The sequence below is a fragment of the Prinia subflava genome, chromosome 1 (assembly GCF_021018805.1).
Source record: "Prinia subflava isolate CZ2003 ecotype Zambia chromosome 1, Cam_Psub_1.2, whole genome shotgun sequence".
NCBI lineage: Eukaryota > Metazoa > Chordata > Aves > Passeriformes > Cisticolidae > Prinia > Prinia subflava.
The window spans coordinates 108,819,874-108,846,293 of record NC_086247.1 but is presented as its reverse complement, the minus strand read 5'-3'; the positions used below and the strand labels follow the sequence as shown (position 1 = coordinate 108,846,293).

Below are 26,420 nucleotides of genomic sequence, written 5' to 3'. Positions count from 1 at the left end.
ACAGCACACACCTAAGCCTCTGACGGAGCACAACCATAGTTTCCAGTTTAACAATGTATCAAGGTGTGTCATTAATATACAGTTACATATGCTAAGTCCTGTCTTACGTAAGCAATAACACACAACAAGGCGTGTTTTAGTCAGCCGGTGTGCATACATCTTGGATGTACTGGAGCAGCAGTGTTGCTGAGGCTATAACACACCCAGGGTGTGGGTGTATTAGCTGACTAATCCACATTTTGTAGTGTTACTGTGCTTATTAAATACATTGAAGGGAAAAATTTAAAAGTAAATTAGAATCTGAATTATGAAGAATCAACACACTATGTAACTGGAAGTGAGCAAAAAACATCTCAAAGAAGTAACCAAAACTGGAGGGCTACTTCTTCCTTTGAAACTTCCCTTTTTGTGTGTCTTCCTCACAGGTAGCCAGGGGTTGTGGTTGATTCAACTGTGGAAACAGCTGGTCCATGTTTACTGAGCCATTACTCGCTCAGATGCTGCCATTAATCTTGGTGAAGTTGTCCTGGTTGAACCTGCAACCTACATTTAAGGGGAAAAGGGTTTTTTGTATATGCTATCTAATATCCATTTTTCTTAGGTAGGTTTATCTTAGGTATAATTTTTCTTCTATCTTAGGAAAGAAACATTTTTGCCTTCATATTTGGACCCTGAAATTTCAGAATGATCAATTAATTTTAAATTGAATTAGTAGTTACTTGCATCATGTGCAGGTGATTTTGCTAGGAGCTAGATCAGGTCTTAATGGTCAACCATTTTAAGTTCATTGAAGGAGAGGTATAAGCTGTGAGTGACACAGATGCACAGATGTCACAGAAAATGACACAATTCTGCTGGGGTTAGTGCTCTCAGCTTCTTGGGAGTCTGCACTTTTATCTCAGATGTTTCTGCACTGTATTTTTCAGTATGCTTATAGCCAGCATTCAGTTTCCATCTCTGCAATGATTCCTTCTCTGAGCAAGAACAAACCTGTTACTGGCTATTTTTAAGAGTACTGGGTTTGTTGGGTTTTCAGTCCTTTTACAGTTTAAGGATTGTAGTTCTTAAAACTAATGTTGATGATCTTATACAAACACCTGCTTTCCTTCAACTCTAAAACTAGGGAAATTTTTTTGGCTCAAAGAACTCCTATTGCACATTCACTGTTGGCCTCATGCTAAAATGATTGCTATCTGTTAGCCATCCAGTTTGCAGTGTATCAAGGATTCTGGGTTATATTAATTCCACTATTAATATTGTCTTAGAAATTAAATAACCTAAATAGTAACCTTCCATTCCCCCAAAATAACTCTAAAAGTTGTTCCAAAACTTTATTTGCTTATTTATTAAAACAAATTGCTGATGAAACCTTAAAACATATTATTATATAGAATTTGTCCCTCCTTTGACTAGAGAAAACTAAGAATTATGCTGCTAATGTCAAAGCTGATGTCCAGGACAGTCAGGAATATACTTTTTCAGTAAAAGTACCTGGGTGCAATCAGATATTGTGTCTTGTGTCTTAACAATATGCCTCTGCACAAAAACAAAGGAATTTTCACCCTCACACAAAGCACAATGTTTAATTGCCCTTAGTTTACCTATACAGTTGACAATTCAAATATGTTCTTAGTCTAAATACTGTGCTGTTTTGATACAGTTAGCCCAACGTTTTGCTTCCTCTCTCAATAGCTGGTTGGTTCAGTTTGGTTTTTTCCCTCCATACCTTGGGCCCTGTCTGAGTTCTACAGAACTTGACAGACTTACACTTGGCCTTGCATGCTTTGGCCTAGTTCTTAATTCTTGTAAGCCTGACCTTTGACCCCTGTTCAGAGCTAAAATAAATAAGTGACTGTTATATCTGAATTGTGGCATCATTTGATTGGAAAAAAACATTGAGATAATCAAGTCCATTAGCCCAAAACCACCAGTTCCACCAGTAAGCCATGACCCTAAGCACCTGCCCAGTTTCTGCTTCTACTAATGCAGTATTTAGCTGGTTTGGTTGCACAATTTTTTTTTTTTTTTGCTTTCCCAGTTACCTTAAGTATGATAATAGGTAAGCTGTTTTCTCACTGTGAATGTGATGCTTTAGAAAATGTCACTATTTACAACAGGAGGTTGTAATAAGTAAAGGTGTTTGGTGTCTTAGAAGTCTTCCTGGAAAACACAGTTAAAGAAAATTTTATCTTTCAGAATGTTCTCTTTTATGATCTGTTATCCTTAGTTAAGAGTCCTTAACAGGACCAAAAATAAAAACTTAACATCCGATGAATGAATAAGTTCCCTAAGCAATTTGATAGCAATGTTAGAAGCAATCCATTGTGGTAAAGTCACAAAAACTGTATTCCAGTGACAAAAGGTGGAGAGTTATCTTAATTATTTATCTTCAGTCATGGCAAAATTATTGTAAGCAGATATAAAAGAGAAGTAGTTAGCATCTACTTCTGCAGCTTTAGAACTGGAAAATAAATTACAGCCTATGTTAAGTGGAACTCATTTAAATATGGTGCAGAATGCCATTATCTGTGTGGTATGGCACTATGGTTCAAAATCAAAATTTATTTAAAAGAGATTATTAAATTTCCCCCTAAGAATTGTAGTTCAGCTCCTTCATTTATCTTGGTAAACTGGAAACTTGGTGTTAGGAGGATGAATGAATGACTAATAAAATCACTTGCTGTCATTAGGATAATTTACATAGTACAGAACAAGCCACTGACATGGGTATATTTTTCCTACCCAGTGTAGGTGTGAATCGTCAACCGAAGTTATTACATGTCTTAATCAGTTCTCCTGTATGTGATAGCAGTATTAATGGATATGATTTCAGAGAAAAAAAACCATTTGTATTGACTTGATGAGATCCCTGTGGATTTAATTTTATTTCTAAAAGTATGTAAATCTCCTACAGAATGTTTCTGTATTAATTCCACCTTATTCCACAGCCTTAAGAGTTATATCCCAATAACTGTAATAACTACTTTTTGTTTGGAGTTACTTTGATGAGCCAGCTGTTAACAATATGAGTAACTTGATCCAAAGGAAAATAATTTCATTAGAGAAACTTGTGAAGACCAAACCTCATATGTCTCACTTTTGCTTGGACAGATAGGTGAGGGATAGCCTGTCGTGGTGTGCATCAGTGACAGGCTCTTCTGCTCCTTAGTCCCAGCTAAGGTGAAACTGCAACGCAGAAACTCCTAACTCTCTGCAGCATTAGATCAGCAAATCAAATCAGCTCATCACGGAAAGTTGAAATGAGGAGGTGTGAGTGGGTTTGAGACTGTATCTGTATAATATGTTTGCATTAGATATGTTTGATCACATATAGTTGGGGATTTATTCTGAGAAAATGTAGAATCTGTATTTTTTTGTGTTCTGTTGTATTACTACAAGTATTCCATAACTGATTCAATGTTGCTTGAGAGTATGAAACAGTGTACCTGGGCAATATTCCCATCATAGTCTTGCAAAGTATGTTAATTTTCATTTATCTGAATTTCCTACAAGGAAAGTAAAGTTAGAAGTCCAGGAGAACCACTGTTCAACTGGAGTAGAAAAAGGGGAACACTTCTGGGTGTGTCCTTTGGGTCTGCTCAGTGCAGCTGAGTAATCTGAATGGTAGCAGGCAGGAGGTGCTTTACAGCCTTTGTGTACCGCTATTGAAACTGTGGTAGCAACAGACATATTTCAACTTCTGTCATCAGTCTTATTCTAGTTTGATTTCTGAAAGAGTAGGGAGAGGGGAAGACAAACAGCTGTGCTGGGAAGTCTTTATGGCAGGACAATGCTTAGGAGGAACATTGTGGTGATGCTAGTGAGACAGAGCATGCTTCAAAGCCTGTTAGCCAAAAGACAGTGAAATAATAATTTTTGCTTTTGTCTTGGGATATAGGGATTAATATGGCATGTGTGGTTGCTTATTATTGGAGTTTTCTGACTTTTTCTGTTGTATAAGTCACCTGTAACTTTAGGGTGTTTCATCTGTGATTTTTCATAATAGGTGTTGTCCTCAGGTTGAAACTTTCATAAGCTATTCTTCATAAAATTTTCAGTTTTCTGGAAGATTACAAAGAGGTATTATGTTGTTATTATTATCTGGTTTTAGTTTTAAAAATTCTGGTGGCTTTTGTTTAACTCTGCTTTTCTGAGAGCTTACTGCCTGTGGCAAGAATTTGGCTTCTGTTTTGCCACAGTGGGTTTGCCATCCCTTGAAATCTTTCCCTATTTGAAACGTTTTTAAAAGCTTGAAAGTCTTAAAAAAAGTGGCAGCTTCTTACATGCTCATTAAAGATTTCTTCCATATTAGAAACAAGTATTTGGAAATTCTGTTCTCCCTGAGTACGCTAAAGCTTCTTGCAGTAAGCAGCTGGTTGTATGGTCCCCCAACAGCTGCTACTTCCATTTAAACACTGCAGGCATTATCCCAGTCTGAGCCTGAGCCTGCACCTTATCTTCCCCACTCCTCAGTGTAGTGAGATTGTAAGTACACCATACCTAAAAATAAGTGTGTTCCAGTACAGGGCAAGGGAGTGAAGCAAGAGCCTGCACTTCATGATTCTTGCTTTGGGCTAAAGTGAAACAGAGCTACAGAACTGACAGTAGAACTTCACATTTCCCAATATATTCTGGGTCACAAGAGCCAATGGTCTGGAAAATGTAAATTTAATGCCTGAGCTAATGTTTTCATGTCTGTTGATTTATTGTGATCTAATGTTTGAATTCCCACTGGTTGGTCTTCTTCATGGTCTCATGGAATCAAAGCAACAACTGGAGCAAAGTCTGTGTTTTAGCTCTTTAAAATGCGTGCTTCATTTCTTACATGTGTATTTTCTGTTCTCAATTTAAAAGTCTGTAGCTGAAAACTTGCTTAATGTTTTAATTAGTCTTAAAAACTGATTTCCTATTGAAAGGCTATAAAAATGGTATCTGATCTTTCAGTTATTCCAGATGGGATGCTGTGGTTGTATGCATTACTGTTAAGCATAGCTTGTGTTTGTTTAGTGCTCGAGTTTGACAGATATTCAGGAGCTGAGGCAACAGCTTGGGCAACCTTGGGCAGTTGAAAAAAATTTTGCGAAAGTGAGGGCAGCTGAGCAGTTTGGCAGGGTTGAACCAGTTTTCTCATTTGAAGAGAAGTAGAATGTTTCAAGTTTATGGCATGTGAGTTAATTGTAAGGCCTTCTGAATGTTGATGTTAAAAGTGTTTTATTTGTTTGGGGGTTTTTGAGGGGGGTTTGGATTTGGTTTGGGGATTTTCTTCCAAATCTCTAACTCATGAAAATAATTTTCAGCCTTTTCAGATACTATAAAATGGTAATATCTATATCTATCACTATAAAATCCACCAGTGAATTTGGCATGTGATTTACATTTATGCATAGCTTTCCTAGAAAGGAAAAACATTTATTGATTTGAGCACATACTAGGTGCCTTAGGTAATCCCTCTGTGATTTTGCAATTCTGAAACACTGGTTAAATATGAACATAATTTTTAATTAGGTTTCCCCTATGCTGAACTTGCTGCAGCCTGGCCTGTTCTCCATTACTTTGCTGGTCAGAAGTTGTTGACCTTTAGATTATGCTGCAAAATCCATCTGTTGCTGCAGGCTTCTGTAAAGAGAGATGTAAAGAAATATTATCTCCTGTCAGTCAGCCGTGTAAACAAGCTTGAACACAGGCACCGGCTCAGTTTCCAAGATCTGAGTTCATTCAGAATAAGGAGGGAGAAGAGAAGCTGTGAACCAGTGCTCCCTATTCACTGGAGAATCCTTTCTCAGCTGTTGTGCCCTACTAAAATGCCACTGTCCTATTTTCAAATCCCCCTGCTCTCCATGGGAGAAGCTGCTCTGTGGATAACCCTAACTATTAATTAAATCCTCTCCTGTGATCTAGGAAGACAAAGGCCATAACCTCCATTTGCTTATCTCTCTGTGCCCTCCCCAGTTGCCAGTTTCCAGCTTGTTCTTATGGCAGTTTCACCCGGGAGTCTTCCTTGTTAGCAATCTGATATTTGCACTTTTTGTTATGTACCCATCAGCTGTCTATTTCCATACCCTAACCACTCTTTGACATTTCCCCTAATTTAGTGTTTTCTTTACCACAGCCTTTAAGACTGTCTAGAGAACTTATCCTCATTTGTCCCCCAATGTTGGTTGATGATGTACTTAACAAGTCTTTGGTTAACTGATAAACTACAAGTTAGTGGCCCTAATGTGTTTTAAATATGGTCATTCCAATAACTTTTACTCATATAAATGTGACTGATGTGTCTGAAATTTCTGAGTCAAAATGAGACTGACAAATAGTTCTCTAATTACAATGCATGAGGTTCTTGCTCCTTCACTTGCATTACATTAATTGTCAATACCTTTTAATTATGCAAATTTTCCTCCGCTAATCTGGTAAGCACATTGTACTCAAGACTATTTTGGTTATGTTCTCAGATGTGTTTGCAACATTTTAACTTCCTATATTTTATTATTCTCTCAACTCTAGACCTGTGGTTTCTGATTCTCGTTGAAAAGCTATCATACCCTACTTCTACTACACTGGCATGTCCTATGCCAGTAATACTCTTTAACCTGTTGTCTTTATTAGAAGTTTTTATTTCATTTAGAAGATGAAGAAAGATTCTGCTTTGCCTGGCTCTGAGCATCCATTCAGAGGACTCCCACAGTATATACCCATGAAAAAATTATTTTCTTCTCATAGTTTTGTGTATCTTTGTCCTTTCCACTGCCTTATTATCCTTTCAAAAAGTGCTTTGTGCTTCCTAGTGGTACTCATATTAAACAAGTGCAAATACCTATAATTTGTTCTCAGAGTCAAAAGCTAGATATGCTGTTCTGGTATATTTGTGTCCTTGTCATATATATGCTACAAATACATGGGAACATGCTCTTGAAAAACTTGCCTGATTTCTACTTCCCTGAGCAAATCCGGAAATGGCACCATACAAGAAACATCACTCTGAGTGTCAGTTTTGAGGAGAGTCTCTCTGGTGTATGAAATTTTTGGATGGAAATGTGATAAAGGATGGACACAATTAGAAGGTGTCTCGTCTCCACGAGCTTTATCCAGCAAACCTTTCAAGGGAAATTATAAGAATTAATTTCAAGCTGATGAAATAGCCTTCCTTCATATGAGGTGTCCATCAGAAGACTTCCTGTTGTCTGCAATCTCCTGTCTTAGAATGTTTATGTCTGTAAATATTGAGATGATAAAAAAAAGCTTGTTGGAAATGCATGGTGGTAGTTTAGATTATTTGTTTTGTTGTTCTACCAAGTTGATTAGTATGTGTTATTTAGCAAAGTCAGTCATCCAGGTTATATTCTGAGGTGTGTACTTCTCAAAATCTTGTCTCATAAGAGACAAAGATGCTACTCTTCTTGTTTAGGGGTAGTTCTCCTTAATAGCTTAAATGTTCACTAAATGAACATATATCATCTGCAAGGGAGGTAGTAATTCATCACTATTTACAAAGATTTTGAGAAATTACTGTAAATTTGCATAAGAGTTCAATTTCTAGACTGACACATGAAGTATTCTTCTGAAGAAGAGGGAGAGTCTTGGACTTACACCACAAAGATCACTTATCAGACTTCTGATTTTTGCCTGTCACAGTTTGATCAGCTCAATCTGGTTTTTCAGTACATAGAATTGTCTAAAAAAATTTAAGGTATTACAAAAAGACATTTTAGAACAATTTGACTAATTGAGTAGTAACAGGTCAGCCAGTCCCAGTGGTAATTGTCCAAGAAATTGTTGAGCCTGTAGTTCTGATATGCAGCCTATCAGGTCAACCATTATCTAAACTAACATTTTTTAAAGGGCTCCAAGGATTATTCTGGCAATTAACTCTCACTTCTGTAAGGCTGAACTCTTAGGCCTGATAATAGGGAAGGGATGGGTAAAAAGAAAGATAAATACAGCGGATTATGTAAGAGTCAATATAATGTCTGTGGAAGGAAATCATATTTATCCAGTTCCTCCAAGTGAGTCAATAGTGTGTGAAGAATTGTAACCCATCTGACATAGTGAAGTGGGAGTTTGAAAAGGCATTTCTAAGGCTTCTCAGCAGAACTTCCAAAGCAGCTGTGAGAAGCCATGAGGTGGAGAAATTCTTCTTATAAATTAGTAGCAGCTTAAATGGTAGAAAATTATAAATGGCTAGTATTGTACCATAAATGTAGATTATTTTTATAAGCCCAGCAGGATCTTTGCTCTGCAAAGCAGTCATAAATTACCTGGAAAAGGAGATGTGGAATGATATGACAAAGATTTTTTTATGATACAGAATTATTCAAAACTAAGGCTGATGATGAAGAGTTGCAGACAATCAAAATATTGCTTGAATGGGTGACAATTTGGCAATGATAAATACTGAATAATGTATATAGAGAAAATCCTCCTAACTCTTATACAGGCCTTGAGGCTTGCTGTAGATTGATTCAGGAAAAATGTCCATGAAGCCAGAAATGAGTAAGGAGCTCCCCTGTGGCTGGTCAGGCCCTTTTGTGGTCTGCTATGTGGTGTAATGGGCACAAGCTCCTAAATTTGGCTAAGATCAGCCTTCAGTCATTATTACAATAGCCAGTCAGGTGAGATAGGGTTTGTAGAGGCTTTTTGGAAGTCTGGACTTGATAGGAAGGAAATATCTTTTCTTCATAGTGCAGGTGCTGGGATGTAGAGGTGTGCCAGTCCTTGTGCTGTAGCTGCAGGAAAAGGGCCAGTTGGTGGAGGGCTCTGGCATGTTGTCATCCAGTGCCTAAAGTTATTGTCCAGGAGCCTGAAGGCACTTGCCTTATCCATCCTTGAGTGATAGGAGAGTGTAAAGTCTGGGTCCAGAAAGACCACTGGGCTGAGGCACATTGATCACACATCCAACTTTTTGGGAGGAGATTGGAGCATGTGTGTGCATCTGCTTCTTGAAAAAGTAAAAGAGTACCAGGAAGCTTGTTAGCAGCTTCCTGGCAGAGAATTACATCCCTCTAACAGATCCACAGGAAATGCAAGAAGAAAGGGCTCTCTATGAACACCTTTTCTTTCTGGATCCTGATCATTCTGGCTCTTGCCAAGTCTTGTATTGACCACAAATGGTGACTGGGAACAGTTGGAGGTGTAAGAGAAGGTTTAGGCAGGGAAGATAACACCAAGTGCTGGTGTTGTTTCAGCATATAGGTGAAGACCTAATTCACCTAATTAGGTGAATTCCTAATTGAGGAAGGAAAGGGAATCTTTCCTTCCTCATATGACAGAAATCAGACCCAAGACCTTGATTTTATGGAAAGATGGTAGCCAAGTACTTTTATCTTTAGAATGGATTTTTTTTTCTGGCATCTTCTAAGGTGGTCTGTTCCTTCTCACCAACTGTATTCAGAGGACCATATCCAGGGCCTTCTCAAGGAGTTAAGTATGCTGATGGTGGTGGTTGTTACCTTCTTATATCACTGTCTCTACACATAGGTGATGAGCGCAGCAGTGACCTCCTCTAATGATGTGAAGGGGCCTGCCCCTGTCATGAATTAAGTTAGCTGATTTCGTTCCCTAGGACAAATTTCCAGTGCCTGCTCATGGGTGTCTGTGGAAGGATGGCTGGGAAAACTGGGTGTGGAATGATCAGGATACATAAGGCAGTGCACAAGGGGAAGAAAATAGGAGAGGATTAGCAGGAGAGGAAGTGGTATCTTCTCTCAAGATGTCCCCCTTTATCCCTGCTGAGGAATGTTTGTTGTGTTTGGTAGCTTTGGCCAGCTGTAAGTATACCTGCTGTAAGCAGCACCGTAGAACCTACTGGAGCTTTTTGATGGTACTATGGAGGGAAACATCAATGGATAGTCAGCAACTTCCCCTTGTGCATGTGGGTGATGAGGGAAGTTCTTGCAGGGAGAAGGGGCTTGGATTGTACGGGGAAAAAGGCAATTTTGGCAAGGAAGGAAAGAGGGAAGAATGAGAGGGAAGTATGAGTGGAACAGGTTCTGGTCATGTGCCCAACCCAGTGATTCATACACAGGTAAGATCAGTCCATCTGCCTGTGTGGGCTGTGGGCTTGGTTTGCACGGTAGCCATTTGAGACTGATAGTCCTGTCATGTACCAAGAGCAAAAAACTTGAGGCCTAGGAGGTGGATTCTCAATCTGATCCAGCAGCCAGCACAGAGAAAAAGTAATATGTCATACAGCTGATCTGTCACAAATCCCATTAGTAAACCAAGAATCACAGTAATGAGAGATGCAAATAGTTCATAGGCTAAAGTGTGTTCACACAAACAAAGTGTCTGTAGAACAGCTATGACTAGTTAGTTAATTAAAATGATAGATTTACTGTAATTTATGAGTGAAACTAATTCTAAATTCACTGAGTACGTAAATGATTGGAAATGATTAATTGGCTTTTATTAAATGAGAGGGAGGACTAGAGAGTGCTATATTCTGAGCAACTGACATGTGATAATGACTGCTCCTGCAGAAAAGCATACTAGAAAGCCATCTGAGTCACTCATTAACATCTGCCACTGCCCTTTCTGTAAATTATAACTCATTAAAGCCCAATATAGCTACTCTGGAACTTAAATAATAATTTTTACCTTACTAAATGTTCTATTTGATTTTACTGTAGTAGTCTTAGAGGCTGAAACTTATTTTGAGCCGGTTGGAGAAGGTAAACCTGGTCCAGAAAGCCACAGCCTATTTTATATTACTATATTGAGGGATAAAAATTAATTTAAAGTGTTTCATTGTCAATTCACTTGGTTTCACTGCAAAGAGTGATGATTTTCCTGGCAGTTCAACATGTAATTTCTAAGAATAGAGTGAGAACATCACCTCATTTTTTACAGATCATCAGATGTCCACCAGTTGAGGGAACTTTGTGTTGGGTTGAATTTAAATCAGCAGTTTAGATGTGAAAGACTCACTATCTCATTAGCAATCCCTTGATCCACCCAGTTCCCCTGGGTGCTGTTTTAGAATGATAATCCCAATCATTCTTCAAATCTTCAGAAGCAATCAGTTTTAAGTGAACTCTCAGAAGATAAGACTTCCTGCTAGTTAGTTTTACCAAAAAAACCCCTCCAGAACACCCTAAACCAAAAAAAGCAACACAGGTGAGCTAGGTGCTTTGATCAGACAGGTATTCTTTTTAAGTCATATTTAGTCAGTTTAGATTTTGTTTCTACATGTCTTATATGATGCTAGGGAGTAATCCAAATATAGTATTAAAAAAGGGGTAAAGAGCTTCAAAATGAACCTCTTAGCCAATTTCGATTTGCTTGAGTCCTTGAAATAAAGCAATTAATCTATTCTTTAATGTACAAAATTATTTTTATCTTGGCATAAAGGCAATTTCCAGGTACCTTAAACTTACCAAAAAAAAGGAGCACAGACTTGGTTGGATCAACTATCCTTCAAAATCTCCTTTAAAATTCAAAAAATCCTCTGACAAAGCACTGAGACTTTCTTTAAAAGTCTCATTGACACTATCTCACTTACGATAGTAGTTTCCTTAATAGACTGCCACTGATGTTACTTGTTCTCTCTGTTACTGGTCAGGGCCTTTGTGGGTCTTCCCTGAAAGCTGGATTTGCTGGTGTCAACAGGAATTGAGTTTATTCCTTTTCCAGGAACAGTAATGAGATCATCACATCAGCTTTGTGTTGTGATGTGATTAAGTTTGTAGCATGAGTCAGTTCCCTTGTCCTGGAGGACAAAGTTGTAAGACTGGTGGTTATAGGGGCAAAAGGCAGGATCTTGTGGCAGACATCCAGGTGCTCAATCTGCATCTGAAGTCATGTTTTTTAAAAGAATACAGTGTAAGAGTATGTAATTACTCCTTGTTTAACAAGAATCTCTCTGCCTGCATTTCTGTAACTGTTAATATTTAAATTATTAACCTAATCAGGTTAAGTGTAAGGGCTGCAACATCTAATTTTAAGGCACACCTTGTTAATAATAATTGTGCCAGGGCAAATGCAAAACACTGGTGTAATTAGGTGCACATCAGCAGAAATGTGTGAGGAATTTTCACTTGAAACCTCTAAAAGAAAACAAATTGCTTTATGAAGTTAAAAATGCTTTATTTGTAACCTGTGCATATTTATTATGAATGCCTTCATGTGATAATAGTGCTTTATGATTTTTTACCATAGTCAAAGTGAAAATGAGAGGGAAAAATACCCAGTTTACAGCCTTATTAGATGATAGCTGAAAGTTGGGTTGCGGGTAGGTGGTTTTTACACAGTTCGATAGGGCTGTCTCTTCAGCTGAAGCCATGACTGCAGAAGTGACGGTGCTGTAAGCCAGGTGTGAAACTCACTGCCCAGTCTGCATGGGCAAAGTTTGTCAGAACCCTTGCATTCTATAGGGTTGCCTTTGGTTAGTGCTATCCATTCCTTCAGCACTACATTCACCCACAAGATAAAAGCAAAAATGTATAAAATAAGAAAATGCTTGTTCCTCTGCTCATACTGAAATACAACATATTTTGAGATAACAAAAGCTTTCTCCCTGAAAGACTTAATCATGTAATTCAAGATTGAAGTTTAACTTGTCTCAGCAAGCATTTAATGGCAAAATAAACACAGCATCACAAAGCTGGTTAACATTCAGCCACAGCTGCTGGCCTCGTATTTATTAATTTTTTTCCCTAGGACTTGCTCTGCACTTTTAGAGAAAAGTCACTTCCCTAATTTTTTCTCAGTAGACATTGACTTCTAGGCTGTTTGTTCAAGATAAGCATCAAAATGAGAATGCAAAGGTCAGTCCCTGCTGTATTAGACAGTTACAAAGAGAATCAGTCAGTTTGTCTTCCAGAGAATGTCCTCGAATCAAAATTAAATTACTTTCTATAGGATAAGGATTTTCTTTGGAAATTCAGCAGATTTTGTGTTTTCAGGACTGACATTGCCTTTGCTATGTACTTTGCTGAAAGTTTTCCTCTCATCGTTCTACCCCTTTACCTACACCTTTTAATGACAAAATTTGTGAGCTCAGGTTTAAGGCTCTGAGATGGTGGCAGCAGTGGAGTTTGCCCTGCATGGTCCACCCCTGCCTCTGCTGCCCTGTCCTGCCTCTTTGCTGTCCCTATTCCACAGACCTGGAAACCTGTCTCAGGTCAGCATTTGTGCAGTCACACCTTCATTGGCTGTTCCAGCTAAATTGGGAACCAGAGCAAGTGAGATTATTCTCCCCTTCCTGCTTTGGTGACAGGAACCACTGGGAAAAAAAATGGAGCAGACAGTTGGAACAGGGAGTTTTCAATTTTGTTGGTGTTTTGTTTTTTTTTTTACTGTAGCAACTAAACCCAGCAAAACCCCTTTGGACAACATAACTGATGACATAATTAATCACAATTAAAATATGTTTTATAAAAATAAGGATGCATTAAAAAATTAACCATCATGGTGCCATCAAGGCAAAGGAGTTGCAGAAGCTGTGGCTTGCCCAGTTGGAAATTAATGCTACCTTTGCTGAGATAACACAGCCACCTGTATGGGCTTCCCCCATCTTTTACAGCTCGGACTAAAATAGATCACTGTAAATCACCAACAGAGGTGGTTCAAGCCAGCCCACTTAACACTGCCACGTAGTGAGTGCATTTATACAGAGGTTTCACATTCTAGCTAAGTAGTTGGTAATCTCTTGAACTGCTTTAGCTGAAGTGCTTGTGATTGTTTGACTCTTTACTTAATTGCATTATTTTAATTTAGCTAAAATTTCTTTTAACTACACAGTGAAGGAGATAAGCTGGAGTATCTGTGGTAACAGTGCCAGACAGAGCTCTCTGTGTGGAGAAGATAAACAATATAAACAGATATTTTATAGCTTCTACACTCATTTCTGGACACTGTGGTATATTTGTCCTTGCCTCATCCCACTTTGGCAATCACAGCTGGCCATTTGCATTGGGACAAATTTGTCCTTGCCATGGCCTGCACAGACAGCCAGTCTTATTCCCCTCATTCCATCTTCTGTCAAGTATTATGCAGAATTGTCATGCATCACCCTTCTTCTTATACTGCCAGGGATGAGTTACCAGCAACTTGAGTTTTATCCTTAAATAAAATGAGTGTTGGTCTTCCCTGACTTCCGTAATTAACAGTAAAGCATTATGTTGCCATTCATGCCACTAGTTAGAGACATCATGTTGGACTCACCCTTTGTATCTTTTTCTTCTATTGTTCATAGAAGACTGCTAGGTTAAAGATTATGATCCTAACATAAGAGCACTTCATGCATATGTGGAAATGGCAGTTGATAAGAAAAGATGAAGGTGACTGCACAACACTGTGTTGAAAGAAAAGGGTGACTTCTCTTTGTAAGTTTCTGCTCGAAATCATTTAACCTTGTCTTTAAGACCATTTATTTTTGCACTCACAGCAAAGAAACTCCACAGTGTTTATATTCATCTGTATTTTGAAATATAATTATAAAGGACAACAGGATGGTATTATGTTGGAGATATCTTCAAGAATTTCTCTTACACACAGGAGCTAAAACTCAACAAATTGAGAAAAGCTTAAGAAAGCTCCTTCAGGAACCTTTTCCTGCCAGTCCTTGGTGAAACTGATAGCCAATGTGAGTTGAGACAGAGAAGAAAATTGATGTGAGCTCATCAAATCAGCTCTTCCTTGATGTCACTAAAACAGCAGGGCTCATAAACAATGAAGTGTGTAGAGTCCAAACACAACTTAATGGACAGGCAAGTGTTGACAGAACCCAAAACCCGAGTGTACTGACGACTTGTGGTTATCTGCACTGTGAGGTGCAGTGAGGGAGGATGACCTCTGAAGTAGCTGTGAATGCTTACTCACAACTTGCCTACTGAACCACTCATTCTGTGTTAAGTATTATTATGTTTATTTGGAATAAGTAGTGTAAGTCTGTAAGTATATGTGTGTCTGTTTTAAGTGCACATTTGGACTGGTATTTTGGTTGATGGTTTTCACAACTGACATTTTTCAGTCAATCTGCAACAGCTGCTCTTTAATGACACTGATGGGGATGGGAAAATCAAAAGTTGGGATCTGTTCTTAATTTTGGAGAGCATCAAGAATGGGAAGTCTTTATTCCAGTGGCTGGCATATTGCAGACTCAAGTTCCTGGGGGAAACTACTGATCTGTTTGGAATATGTTTGCTTTCTGAGATCCTCCCCAGCGATTATCACCGTGCTGGTATTTGGGTATTGGGAGCCCAGTGTGGTTATGAATAGGTACAGGGGCTGTCTAAAAAGCAATACTGCCATGGTCAGCAATGAGAAATAGGCTCTTTCACACAGGCAGCTGTTTGGTTTTGGGTCGTGTAGTGAAACTGGCAGTTCTGAAACCTGCAACCTGCTTATTCAATTCCTAATTCAAGGCCAGTGTAATTTCCAATGACTATCACTGTTGTTTTCGTTATGGAGTCCTAATTCATTGTTTCTGTGGGCACAAAAGTATTGCTGGACTCATTTGGTGTTTCAGCGCACTGTAATTTTACATAGTGCAATACTGTTGAGATTGCCAAGCTGTGTCATCTGTTGGGCTCATCACTATTACTTCCTTTTGACCTCCTCTGTGTAATTACACATGGATGACTGATTTGCTGCTGTAAAGGTACATGAAGGCAACTGGACTTGTTAAATGAAAAACAGACTAAAATGGTTCTCTCCGAGGTCAGTGAGAACCAATGAGGTGGCTGTTTGCTCTCTGCCAGGCAGCCAGAGCCATCTGTCACATGACAATAAGCAAGCATCGATTTCAGAAGTCTATTTGTTTTTATGACAGTTTTTACAATTTTATGGAAATTGAACCATTATATAAAGCATAATTTTCCTCAGAAATTGGTGTTTTATAGACTTATATCCCTGTTCAGTCATTTACATTCCTAGTTGCATTTTACATGAAGTATGAATACACTGATCCTTTTTTCCCCCAATAACAAAACTCTTCAGAGCATTTTTCTGGATTTTGGCAGGAGGAGGGCTGGTTTTGTTTTTCTCCTGTATATGCAAGACTATCCATGTTTGGTGCTTAAGGAAAACCTCAAGGTGTCTGAGTTTTATGTGTCCCTGGAAATCAGTCTGTAGGAGCTACAAAGGAACTAATGTTTGGTGCTTTAATATTTAGCTCAAAATTGTAGTTCGGAACGATTTTTCTAACAAGACTTTGCTACTCTTTTTATTCCTTACAAATGAGTCTTTCATGATCTGTGTTAATTCTTAATTTAACTCATCATATTCCTACTTTTCTTGGAATATCAAATCTAACTCATCAAGCGGAGTTGTAGAGAGGTGTAATTTTAGAGTTATGTGTTCAAGTCCGGATTATGACAAACATGAGCATGAGCCATCTAATTTAGCTTCATCCTCCATGGAAATTGATCAGTGCTATGCACAGGTTCTGCTCAGGGACAGTTACGGATTTTGCATACTAGATCAGACTTGAACTGCACAGACAACTCGGACAGCTCTGTTCACATCACTCTGCCTTCCTCAAGGCATAGTAGTCTTTTATCTTGATGCATTTTAAAGCAGGACAAGGAACTATGTCAGGTGGTAGGTATCATTTTTTGGAAGCTGTATGCATTAAACTTTGAATTCCTCAGTTAACTGAGATTTCTTGGCTGTTCCTAGGGGTTTGCCTAGTTCACCTGAGCATTGCTGCATGGCTGTTCAAGGATTTGTGTCCTTAGACATAACAGCATTTATTAAATTGGTAATTGCTTGGTTGCTTGCACACTTCTCCTGTATGATAAATGCCATTTAAAGGTCAGCACTTTCCAATATGTTCTGAGTGTCACTGACTCTCCTAATAACAAGATGAGTTATCTGTGGTAATGATTTTTAGTCTTATACGTGTGTAAATGCTTGAAATTATTTGAATTGTCGAAGCATGTGTAGTGGGCTGACCTGGGTTGGATGCCAGGTGCCCACCATGCTGCTTTATCACTCTCCAGCTGGACAGAGGAGAGAAACTAAAATGGAAAACCAGTCATGGTTTGAGATAAGGCAATTCACTAAAGCAAAAAGGTTTGCATGCACACGAATATGTGAGTGAAAGAGCTTGATTTAGCTGTACTGGATGAACATGAAAAGAGCATGTACATGAAAGTAAAGAAGATCATCCCTAACCCTTGGAGCACATCAGTGAAAGTTTGATATAACTCCAAAAAAACCTTTGCAGTTAGACTATTTTGTGGTTTTACAGGGAGACATAAGGGTTGACAGATGTTAAAATGCAAGGATCTTATTCACAGACTGAATTATGAGGCAGACAGAATTATGAAAGACAGTGTCACTGAAAAAAGAGTTATGGAAATCAACATTCAAGAAGTATTGGGAGTTACTTGTCAGAAGCTCTTTTAGGAGAAAATCTGATTAGAGAAAGACTATGAAGGATATTTGAATGTAAGAAATTCAGAGAATGATGAACTTGAGGGGAAATCTAGATGTGCAGTGAATCTGTGTGTTGTTCTAGTGTTTGTTCATAACTACTTTTAGTTTGCTTTGCTCCACAACAACCAGGAGCCTCTATAACAGCTCATAAAGGAACATAAATGTAGGATCTGAACTTTGGTAATAAAAAAAATCCTTTCAGTGGATTTCCCTGTTTCTTTTATGAGGAGGGAGATATAAGAGACTACCAGGGTGAGGTGTACCTGGGAGGTGGTGGTCTCACCAGTTCCAAGCAAGATGAGGACAGGAAGCTGTGGGAAGAGGGATCAGGGGCTTGCAAGTTTTGTGTAAACTTAGGATGTGGCCCCATTTGGCTAAAGCTGATGTTTGAGGCTGGCTGTGATCATTGTTTGGACAGAGTGAAACTGGTCTGAAGTAGTACCTCAGGGAGTCGTTGGCATGTAGGTGACAGATGAACCTGTGTTTGCAGATGAGATCACCAGCAACAGGATGGCAAGTGCTTATTTCCAGTGTCATATAGATGTTGGGTTGGCCTCTGAGCATGCATAACTTGTCAACACTGCAGCCCTATGTGGAAGTCTCCTGTAGCACCATTGAGCCATGTTTTGCCAAACAGAACTGCAGTTTACTTTTGCTAATAAAGCTGTTGTGGTCAGCTGGTTGCATAATGGATGTAAAGAGGTTGCCCTATCCAGTCCTGTTAAGTCAAATATTTTAAACTCGCTCATTAAAGAGGGTGGAAACCGCAATAATGGATATTTTCTGGATTATAGAGACATTTCTGAAAGCGAGCTGAGAACGCTACTTGCAATAAAACCAAACTTTAAAAATCAAACGAGACAGAGAGTACCTTCTGTTCAATAATTACCCTGCAGTTTTACAAATCTTCTCTTATGTTCAGACAATGCCCCTTAGAATCGGGAATTTTACAATTTTACAACAATCACAGAGTGTGCCTCTGTGTGCAAAATGTATATGCCGAAGGGCAGAGAATAGCCTCAGAGTGAAAAGGTGTCAAGAAACATCCAAAATCAATTAACGATTATCTATCATGCGGGAGACATTCCTTGTCTGTCTGTGAATAGTCCTCGAGCCAGTGTGGCGCTCAGGCTGCCGGGAAACTGGGACGGTTCCAAGTTACCCGTAGGAATGGCTTTGAACTTAGAATAAACCTCCACACACATATACAAATAAGAAAACAAAACACCTCGAATGAAATCTTGGCCTTATCAGAATCAAAAGGTGTTTGTTGACTTAAGTGAAACAAGAATTTTATCCATAAAGAGATAAAAAAAGGTTCTTGAACTCTGAAATCAGAGCTAAGCTGTGTAATGTACTGTGGGGTTGGGTTTTTTTTGGTCACAGATACCTGCTTGTTTTCACATGTATTTGCAGGATCTGAAGGCCACAAAGTCTTTGTAATTGTGTGTCTGCAATCCCTGACTCCAATGTGCTTGCCAAAGCACACCTGGAACACCCATGCTTTTGTAAGTCTCATTTCTTGTTTTTATGGTCCAGCAGCATTGCTCAGGCCTGTTCAAATGACTTGGCAATTAGTAACATAAATATAACTTGTCCAACTTGATTTGTTCTTCCCACACACACATTCTGTGTTTCTCTCCAGCTGAACTATGTGTAGGGAGAAGAGCAGCAGGGAAGCAATGCCGTGAAGGTTTTTAACCTTTTAGAATGAGCTGTCCTACACTATGGAGAGCAAAAATAGCTTGTGGCCATCCTAGTGAGTATACAATGTCCCTGTAAGCACACTGCCCTTGGATGTTCCTCTGCTACAGCAGCACAGGCTGGCAAGAGTTAGCATTAATTTTCATTAAACAACCTGTAAATTGGCTGCACCTTAGTGCTTTAGAGGGTCCTATTCTGCAGACCTGCTGAGAACACATGTAACTAATGCCAGATTAAACACCTCACAAAAGACCACTGTATATATCTGGGATTTTTGTTCTAGTTTTAGTTGTTTTGCTTTTGTATTTTAGAAAATTGCTGCCACATATGTAAAATTGCCCTAATAGCTAGAGTGCTTCCCTGGTAAATGGGAGTTTGTGTTTAACTTCTCCTACCTGGAGAGCCATGCTGCTGATTGCCTCCCTGCCAAGTTCTCATGTTCACTCTCTGTGTGGGAACCATCCAAACCTCCCTGCCTCTCCCCATCCGTTAGAAACCCTGATGCAGCAACAAAAGGTGATCCTCACTTGCCTAGGGAAGGGGAGGGGACTACAGGAATGCCCAGGAGCTCATAGCCTGCTGAGGGGGCACTGAGAAAAGGCACCGTGGTCTGTGCCATCTGGACCGTGAGCTTTCACTGGCTGTGTTAATAACCTGAGCTCCAGAGAGGAGAGTGAATTTGGGTAACTTCATTCCCAGCAGGAGGTTTCCATGCCCTTTGGCAGCAGCACTCCCCATGAACTGTACAGGTAGCTGGGTCCCTGCTTGGGATTCCTCTTTAGGGGCTGATAATTAAATGTCATCATCACAACCTCTACTTTACAGGCTCCAAATGCTTTATTGAGTCTGGCACTTCAGTACACAGAGGTAGGGTCACATTATTTTGTGAGAGTGTGCAAGCCTAGAGAAGCAAGAGATTCACCTGATCTGTCATGGGAAATGATGAGTGCATTCATTTTAATTCCTCTGGGCACTGCCAGCTTAGTGTATATGTTTGGAGAGCAATATATAATTAAATAAATGCTTGTATTTAGTAAGTCCACAGCCAATGAATCAGTTAGTTTTAGTTCACCTGTGTGAGCCCCTGGTTGCAATATTTGCTTGTTATTGTGCTTCTCTGCTGAGAAGGAATGGCTGCATATTTCTGGCCATGTCATTGTGAGTTGTGACTGACAAACCAAGTGACATGATTTATTTGATTACTGCAGTGCTTGTGAATAGTTTGGCATTGACAGCCTGGGAGGAAGAGTACCATTAAATGCCCTGGGATAGGCATAAGATGGGTCACAACACTAGAAATTTTTCCCCTCCAGCCCAGGCATTGTGCCTCATTTGTGAAGTTACTATCCCATTGACTTGTTTGCTGGGCTGTCACATCAGCTATAGCAATGTTTTTAACACCACTATATTTCTTGACATTTGTTCCTTAAAAAATGGGAATAAGGTCACGCTAAGCAGCTGTGAATAGCCATCAACTTTCAGTCACCACCAGCCTGGATGACATTTGAAACAGTAGCTTTGGTTGGGAATGAAAGGCTCTGTGTCCTACTGACAGTGCCTTCAGACAGTCAAAGATGGAAGTAGGAATGAGAAGTCTGAGATGCATATTTAAAATTGCAGGAACAGCATTTATTATGAAGACATTATTTGAAAGAGTGTCTAGAGGGCAATAGGAGTGTTCTCTTTAATGTTTTTTAGTCTGGAGACTTAATTTTTAGTACTATATTTCGTGTCTTACCTAGGGTTCCAGTTAGTCCATAGAAAAAAATGTATTGCTGATTGTTTTTACTGCAGTATTAGCTGAAGGTACAAGTTCCATTCACAGAAAAGCTTCCAACATGGGAAAAGTGATACTTTATTCACAACATGCGTCAATATTCAGGTGATGCTGACATTGCACCTATGAGTATCTGGTAGTTCTGATAAATCAACCCACAGCAGCTTCTGTCTTACCCATGTGACTGCTCTCAGCCTGTGCCAGTAAAGCTGAGCAAGAACTGAGAGCCTGTAATTAGCTTAATTATATTAAATTTTGATGAAAATGTAAGGAAGCATTGCTTTATGAGGTTAAAATATGTGTGTTTGGGAAAGAGAAAGAAATAGTTTGTGAGAAAGAGGTACTTTTTAAGGTGTCTTGCTCGTATCTGTGTATACAGGCAAGGTAGTAGCTTGTGGAAAAGCATCTGTTGAGCATGCAAATGGTGAACATCCCCAGCAGTTGTTTATTTGAGAAGATAATACTTGAAGCTGAATATGCTTCCAACACCTTTCTTCAACCAAGAAGAAGTTTCAAATAAAAAGCTCCTATTTTTGCCTTATTTTCCAGTTTACTTCACAGATATCAAGTTTATGGTTTACTTGAAAACTCAGCAAAGAATTTCTTTCTCTTGAAAAGGGTGAGAGAGTAGTTTATTGCCTAGGTCATTTCTCTCCATTGTAAATTACAAAATGTAACTTACAATTAATCAGAGAAAGCAGTTCAGCATTATGAAACCAATCTTGACGAAAGTAATTTCCCCTTAAGTGTCTGTGCATTCTTAAAATTTGAATTTCAAAAATTCCTAAGAATGAGGAACTCCTCCGTTAATTAGTGAAGTAGATATTCCAATATTGGAAATGTTTTATATTATAATTTTTCCTGCACTCATCTTTAGCAGCACCATAATATCTGAATAGTTTTCTTGAATTTTTTGGAAATACTGGTCATTACATATCAGCCATGGTATTCCTTTATGGCTCACCCTTGTTTAACAGGATTGAGAAGAAGAGAGCTGCTGGATGGCTGTGGGCTTAATAAAGAAAAGTAATTTTGAAATTCTTGTTCAATTGCAGTGAGTGTACAACTAAACTGAGATTTAATTACATTTTTAATTAAAGGAATAACTATTGATTATGTCATTGAATCTGTGTTGCAGCCAGCCCTAACAAACAGCAATTATTACAAGAGATCATTAAACTAGTGTTTAAAATTCCAAATGAATGAGAACTAGAACTGGTGTGGATAAAAGGCAGCAATGGTGGATAGGAGGAAAAGAAAACAAAGTGAAAAATACATTAATTTCTCAAATGTTGGCGAATGGTGGTTTTATGTCCTGTCATAATTTATTATAATCTACAGAACAACAGGAAGATGAAACTGGAACATATTCTAAATAAGAAACATGAGTAAAGTTTCATCTTGAAAGTGAACAGTGATTCGGATAATATTTCTCACAAGCACCTGTGAAGCTTGTCATTGCAAGAGACCCTCAAATTTCTCAGGGAGCAATCAGATCTACTCAGGCTGAGATAAAGTGCAAATAAGAGCCAGTAGTCAGGGCATGGGAGTGCTGACAAAAACCATAGGCAGCTGTGGCTGAGCTGCTGGCAGCTCACCCTGTATTCAACCTGCAGTTTTCCTGCTAGCACGGAGCTGGTCCCCTCCCAGGCTCTTGGAGTGGGTGCCTAGTGGTGGATAGGAGGCATTTTTCTGGACACTGGTGATGAAGAGCTGGTGGGAAGCCCCAGCTGCCCACGTAAATCTGTGCAACCCTGTTTGGTCTGGGTGAGATCTCTGTGGGCATAGGTGGCACTGCTGACAGGACAGGTTGGTTCTTCACCAAGACCCCTTGGCTTGGATGAAGCTGGTATTTGGCACTCTCAAGAAAATGTGTTCTAAATTTGGGTTATACTTAATTTAAATGGAGTGGAAGCAGCTCATGCTGATCCTTTCCCTCCTCATGCTACCACTTCTGCTGAAAGGCTCTTACTGAAGCATTTTGTTAGCCCAGGGAGCAGCCCCTGTGGATGGATACCATGGGAGCACATTGCTTGTGGCTGAAAGCTGCTCTGCACAGTGGAGTCTAGCAGGGACATGGTGAGATGATCTCGTGGGTCTTTCTCTTTCAGTCTTCTACAATTTCTGTGGATATAAAGCCATTTTAATCCTTTCTATTCAAATGCATTGTATGCACAGAAATGTGTTCTTAATAGTGGCACAAGGCATGCTGCAGCATGGGCAGGCTTAGAGTCAGACCCCGTGACTCAGTTGGACTAAGTTATTGTTTGAAATAGATCATTTTGGAATTAAACTTTTCCCTTTGTACCAGATTTTATAGTTGAGCATATTTTGAATGTTCTCTGTATGATGCCATTGGCTATTTTTTGAAGAGACTGTGAGGGTTATACAAATGTCAGCACCCAAAAGTTAGGATGTAGTAGAATGAGAGATATCTGTGACCTTTATTTGACCTGGTAGTTTTATGGAGCAAGATTCAGTCCTAGTGACCTTCCTTCCCTGTGATCTCTTGGCTTTTATAAAGTATGCAGGATGAACAAGGGGCATGAATGTGGAAAGTGCAAGGAATGTGGCAGTGGCTGGTGAGCTGCAGGAGTTGCAGGCTGGTGGAGGCATGACCACTCTTGAGGAACAGAAAGCAATGTCTTGTGGTGAAAGTACTTTTCTCCCTGTATTGCTCCTATTACACATGGTGGTGGTGTTCTCACATTCAGAACCCAGATTACAAAACATTTTCTGTGTCTAGCAGGTAACAAATAAAGAAGACTGGATTTCTGAAATATAAACTGAGAGAATCAGATATAAACCTCAACAGAGTAAAAAGGTTTAACCTTCCATAATCAGGATTTACCAATGATTTGTGCTTAGGTAATGGCATCACTGGGTTTTTTCCAGCACACAGGATATGTTTTGGTTTACTTCAGACAGGTCCCTGTTCCCTGTAAGAGCTAAACTACAGGATGTTACAATTATAGATGTAGTGGCACTGTTGTTGCAGAATCACCGCTGATAAATTATGGTGGGATGGCAGCTGTAAATACAGCTTCTGTTGTGATTTAAGAGGGAGATGTGAAGGCGTGTTGCCCAGATGTTTGATCAATGGTAAACAGGGCCAGCCACAGCACGCTAAAACTTACAAGTCCTTGCCAGATTTTGGGATTAGAAGTCATCGTTTCAAGCATTAACTCCTCCAGTATCAAAATAATCAGCTGGTCCAGTCCTCCCCTTTTCCTTTCTCTTCAGCCAAGATTTATTTACCTTTGCAAGCAGGAACTGACACGCAAACCAGGTTTTTTAGTAATTTTTTTGAGCTACAAGAGCTTTTCAGCAAGCTGCCAAGTATTCAGTGTCTGTTCAAGCATGAGTCTTCATGTCGTGTTCCCCGTGACCTTCCTGTTCACCTGCTTAACCATCAGGAAATGTGTGGATGTCTGGAGTTGTGTAGTTGTACTACTTAAGGCTGGAGAAACAATAAACTAGTCATTGCAGATTCATGTAATGAACCACAACAGCAGCAAAATCAGCTATAATCATGATTCATTTGACACTACAGGGCAAATAGCTTTGGTCACTCAGCGCTCTGCTCTGTAGGTGACAGTCCTGTGCAGGTAACACTCCTAATGTCTGATGAGGGCCAAGAAAAATGTCCATATGCAGTTAACCAACTTTGCAGTGATTTTAACCTGGTTTCTCTCAGAGAAACCCTACACATCCTGATCTGAAGGCTAGTAGAAGCTTGGTTACTTTTTCCCTGAAATGAGAAATGAAAATAACTGTCTCCCCAAGATATCCCTGGGATTCTGACTAAATGTGGCTTGTATTTGCACTGATACTAAGGGTGAAATCAGGACTGGCAGACTGTGATATGTGAATTTGCACACATACAGGGACTCAGAATGTGGGTGAATATTGTTAAATAAGCCAAGACATTTTAAATGGTCTCTGCCTAAAATTCAGTAAAAGGGACTTTCTCATGGTCTCTTCACTGTCACATTTCATTTAATTGTAATAAATGCTGTGACTTGTTTCCTTCTCTCTAATCCCACAAAAATGACAGAAGAATCTTTTGCTGAGCCTTTGGTAAAGGTTCTTTTTGTTCCAGATAACTTCAAACAAGAAGCACTTGGAGAGCCTGAAGAATGATGGTGATTCTCTTATCCAGGCTCTAGAGAGCCTAACCCAAACCAGCAGGTGAGTTCCCTCAGGCTTTCAGGAATTTCCAGGGCTGACAGCGCTCACCTCCTCTTTTGTCTGCAATGGTCTTCTGTAATTCTGTGCAGTAAGAGCTTCTCAGGTTTCTGTCCCTGGCCCCCCTCCCTGCACTGCTTTCCTCCAAAGTCCTTTCTGTCAGAGCCTGCGACAGCTTTGATCTCCAGCTGCTGCACAGTCCAGCTCTGTGTGTGTGTTGATTCTGTGGATAACTTTATTTTTTTTAATTTATTATTTTATTCCAAACCTTGCTCCCTCTGTCAGGGGTTCTTGGCAGAGTGGGCTGCGTGCACAATGCAACATCTGTGCCTCGTGTTAAGGTAGCTGTGGTTGATGCACTTGCAAACTGATTCCTTTCAAATGTTCGCCTGAAGAACAGAACTGCTTTTGTTTAAGAATACCTGTGGCTTCTGCAGGAGGCACGAGACTAAGGGGAATGCCATGGCCTCCTCTGCAAGAATAGAGGTGCTAGTCCCAACAAACTGGCCAAAGCTTAGCTCATCTCCAATAGACTTTCCCTTATCTAATCCCCCTTGGACATATGAATGAATGAATGGCTGTTCTCTGCCTCTCAAAACAAATTTTATGCTTCTGCTGTGGGCTGTTGGGCTTCGTTTCACTCCTGGTTGAACTAAAATTCATAGAGAAATTGTAGTTCTTAGGTCAGTTTTTGAAACACTAAGATAATCTTTACAGTGCTCTTTGTCCTCCCAAATGCAGGCTTTTGGGAAAACTGGGTCCTCAACGTTATAGCAGAATATTATGTGTTGGAAGGAAGGAGGGGTGTGGGCAGATGCAGAGAGGAAGGGTTGGGATGTGGTGAGTTCAAGGAGATGAACACCAGGGACTAACCAAACCTGTTGAGAGGAGTCAGCATCCCTCTTGCACACTCAGCTGCTGACTCACAGGGTTTTGTATGACACATTAAATGACCTCACTAAAATAAAATGTTAGCTCTTCCCAAGGGAGACACAGGCCCCACCACTGAAAATGAGAGTGGGAGAGAACAGGGTTTTCCTCTGTTAGAAACAACTTTCACTCTGTTTTTAGCATTTCAGCTACACCAGATGTAGAGGTACACTAGATGCACCAGACAGCCCAGTTGTTGTCTATGAGTTCTGCTTTTCTGGCTTCCTCGGTAGTCTGTTGCAGTCTGTACATTTCTGTATGCAGAATAACACATGCTACTGAGCCCAAATAAAGAGCACTCACTCTAATTTAACACAAAATGCTCAGTAGATCAAATTCCAGCTGCCATTGAGGACTCTGCTGATACATTAAGGTGAGCCAGGTTCCTCTGCTGTGCTGAGCTTCTGCACTCTAACAGCAACAAGGGAGCCCCTGAGAGCTCATG

The 26,420-nt window shown here is 39.6% G+C and overlaps 1 protein-coding gene across 4 annotated transcripts in view; it reads left to right on the top strand.

The window, feature by feature from the left end:
- The window catches only part of ULK4 (unc-51 like kinase 4), a 218,633-nt gene that overhangs the window by 188,184 nt on the left and 4,029 nt on the right, over positions 1-26,420 (top strand). For all 4 annotated transcript variants that reach the window (XM_063407199.1, XM_063407208.1, XM_063407217.1 and 1 more), the window contains one exon: positions 24,960-25,048. In XM_063407199.1, coding sequence (XP_063263269.1) covers positions 24,960-25,048 — 89 coding nt within the window. The remainder of the gene's footprint in view (positions 1-24,959; positions 25,049-26,420) is intronic.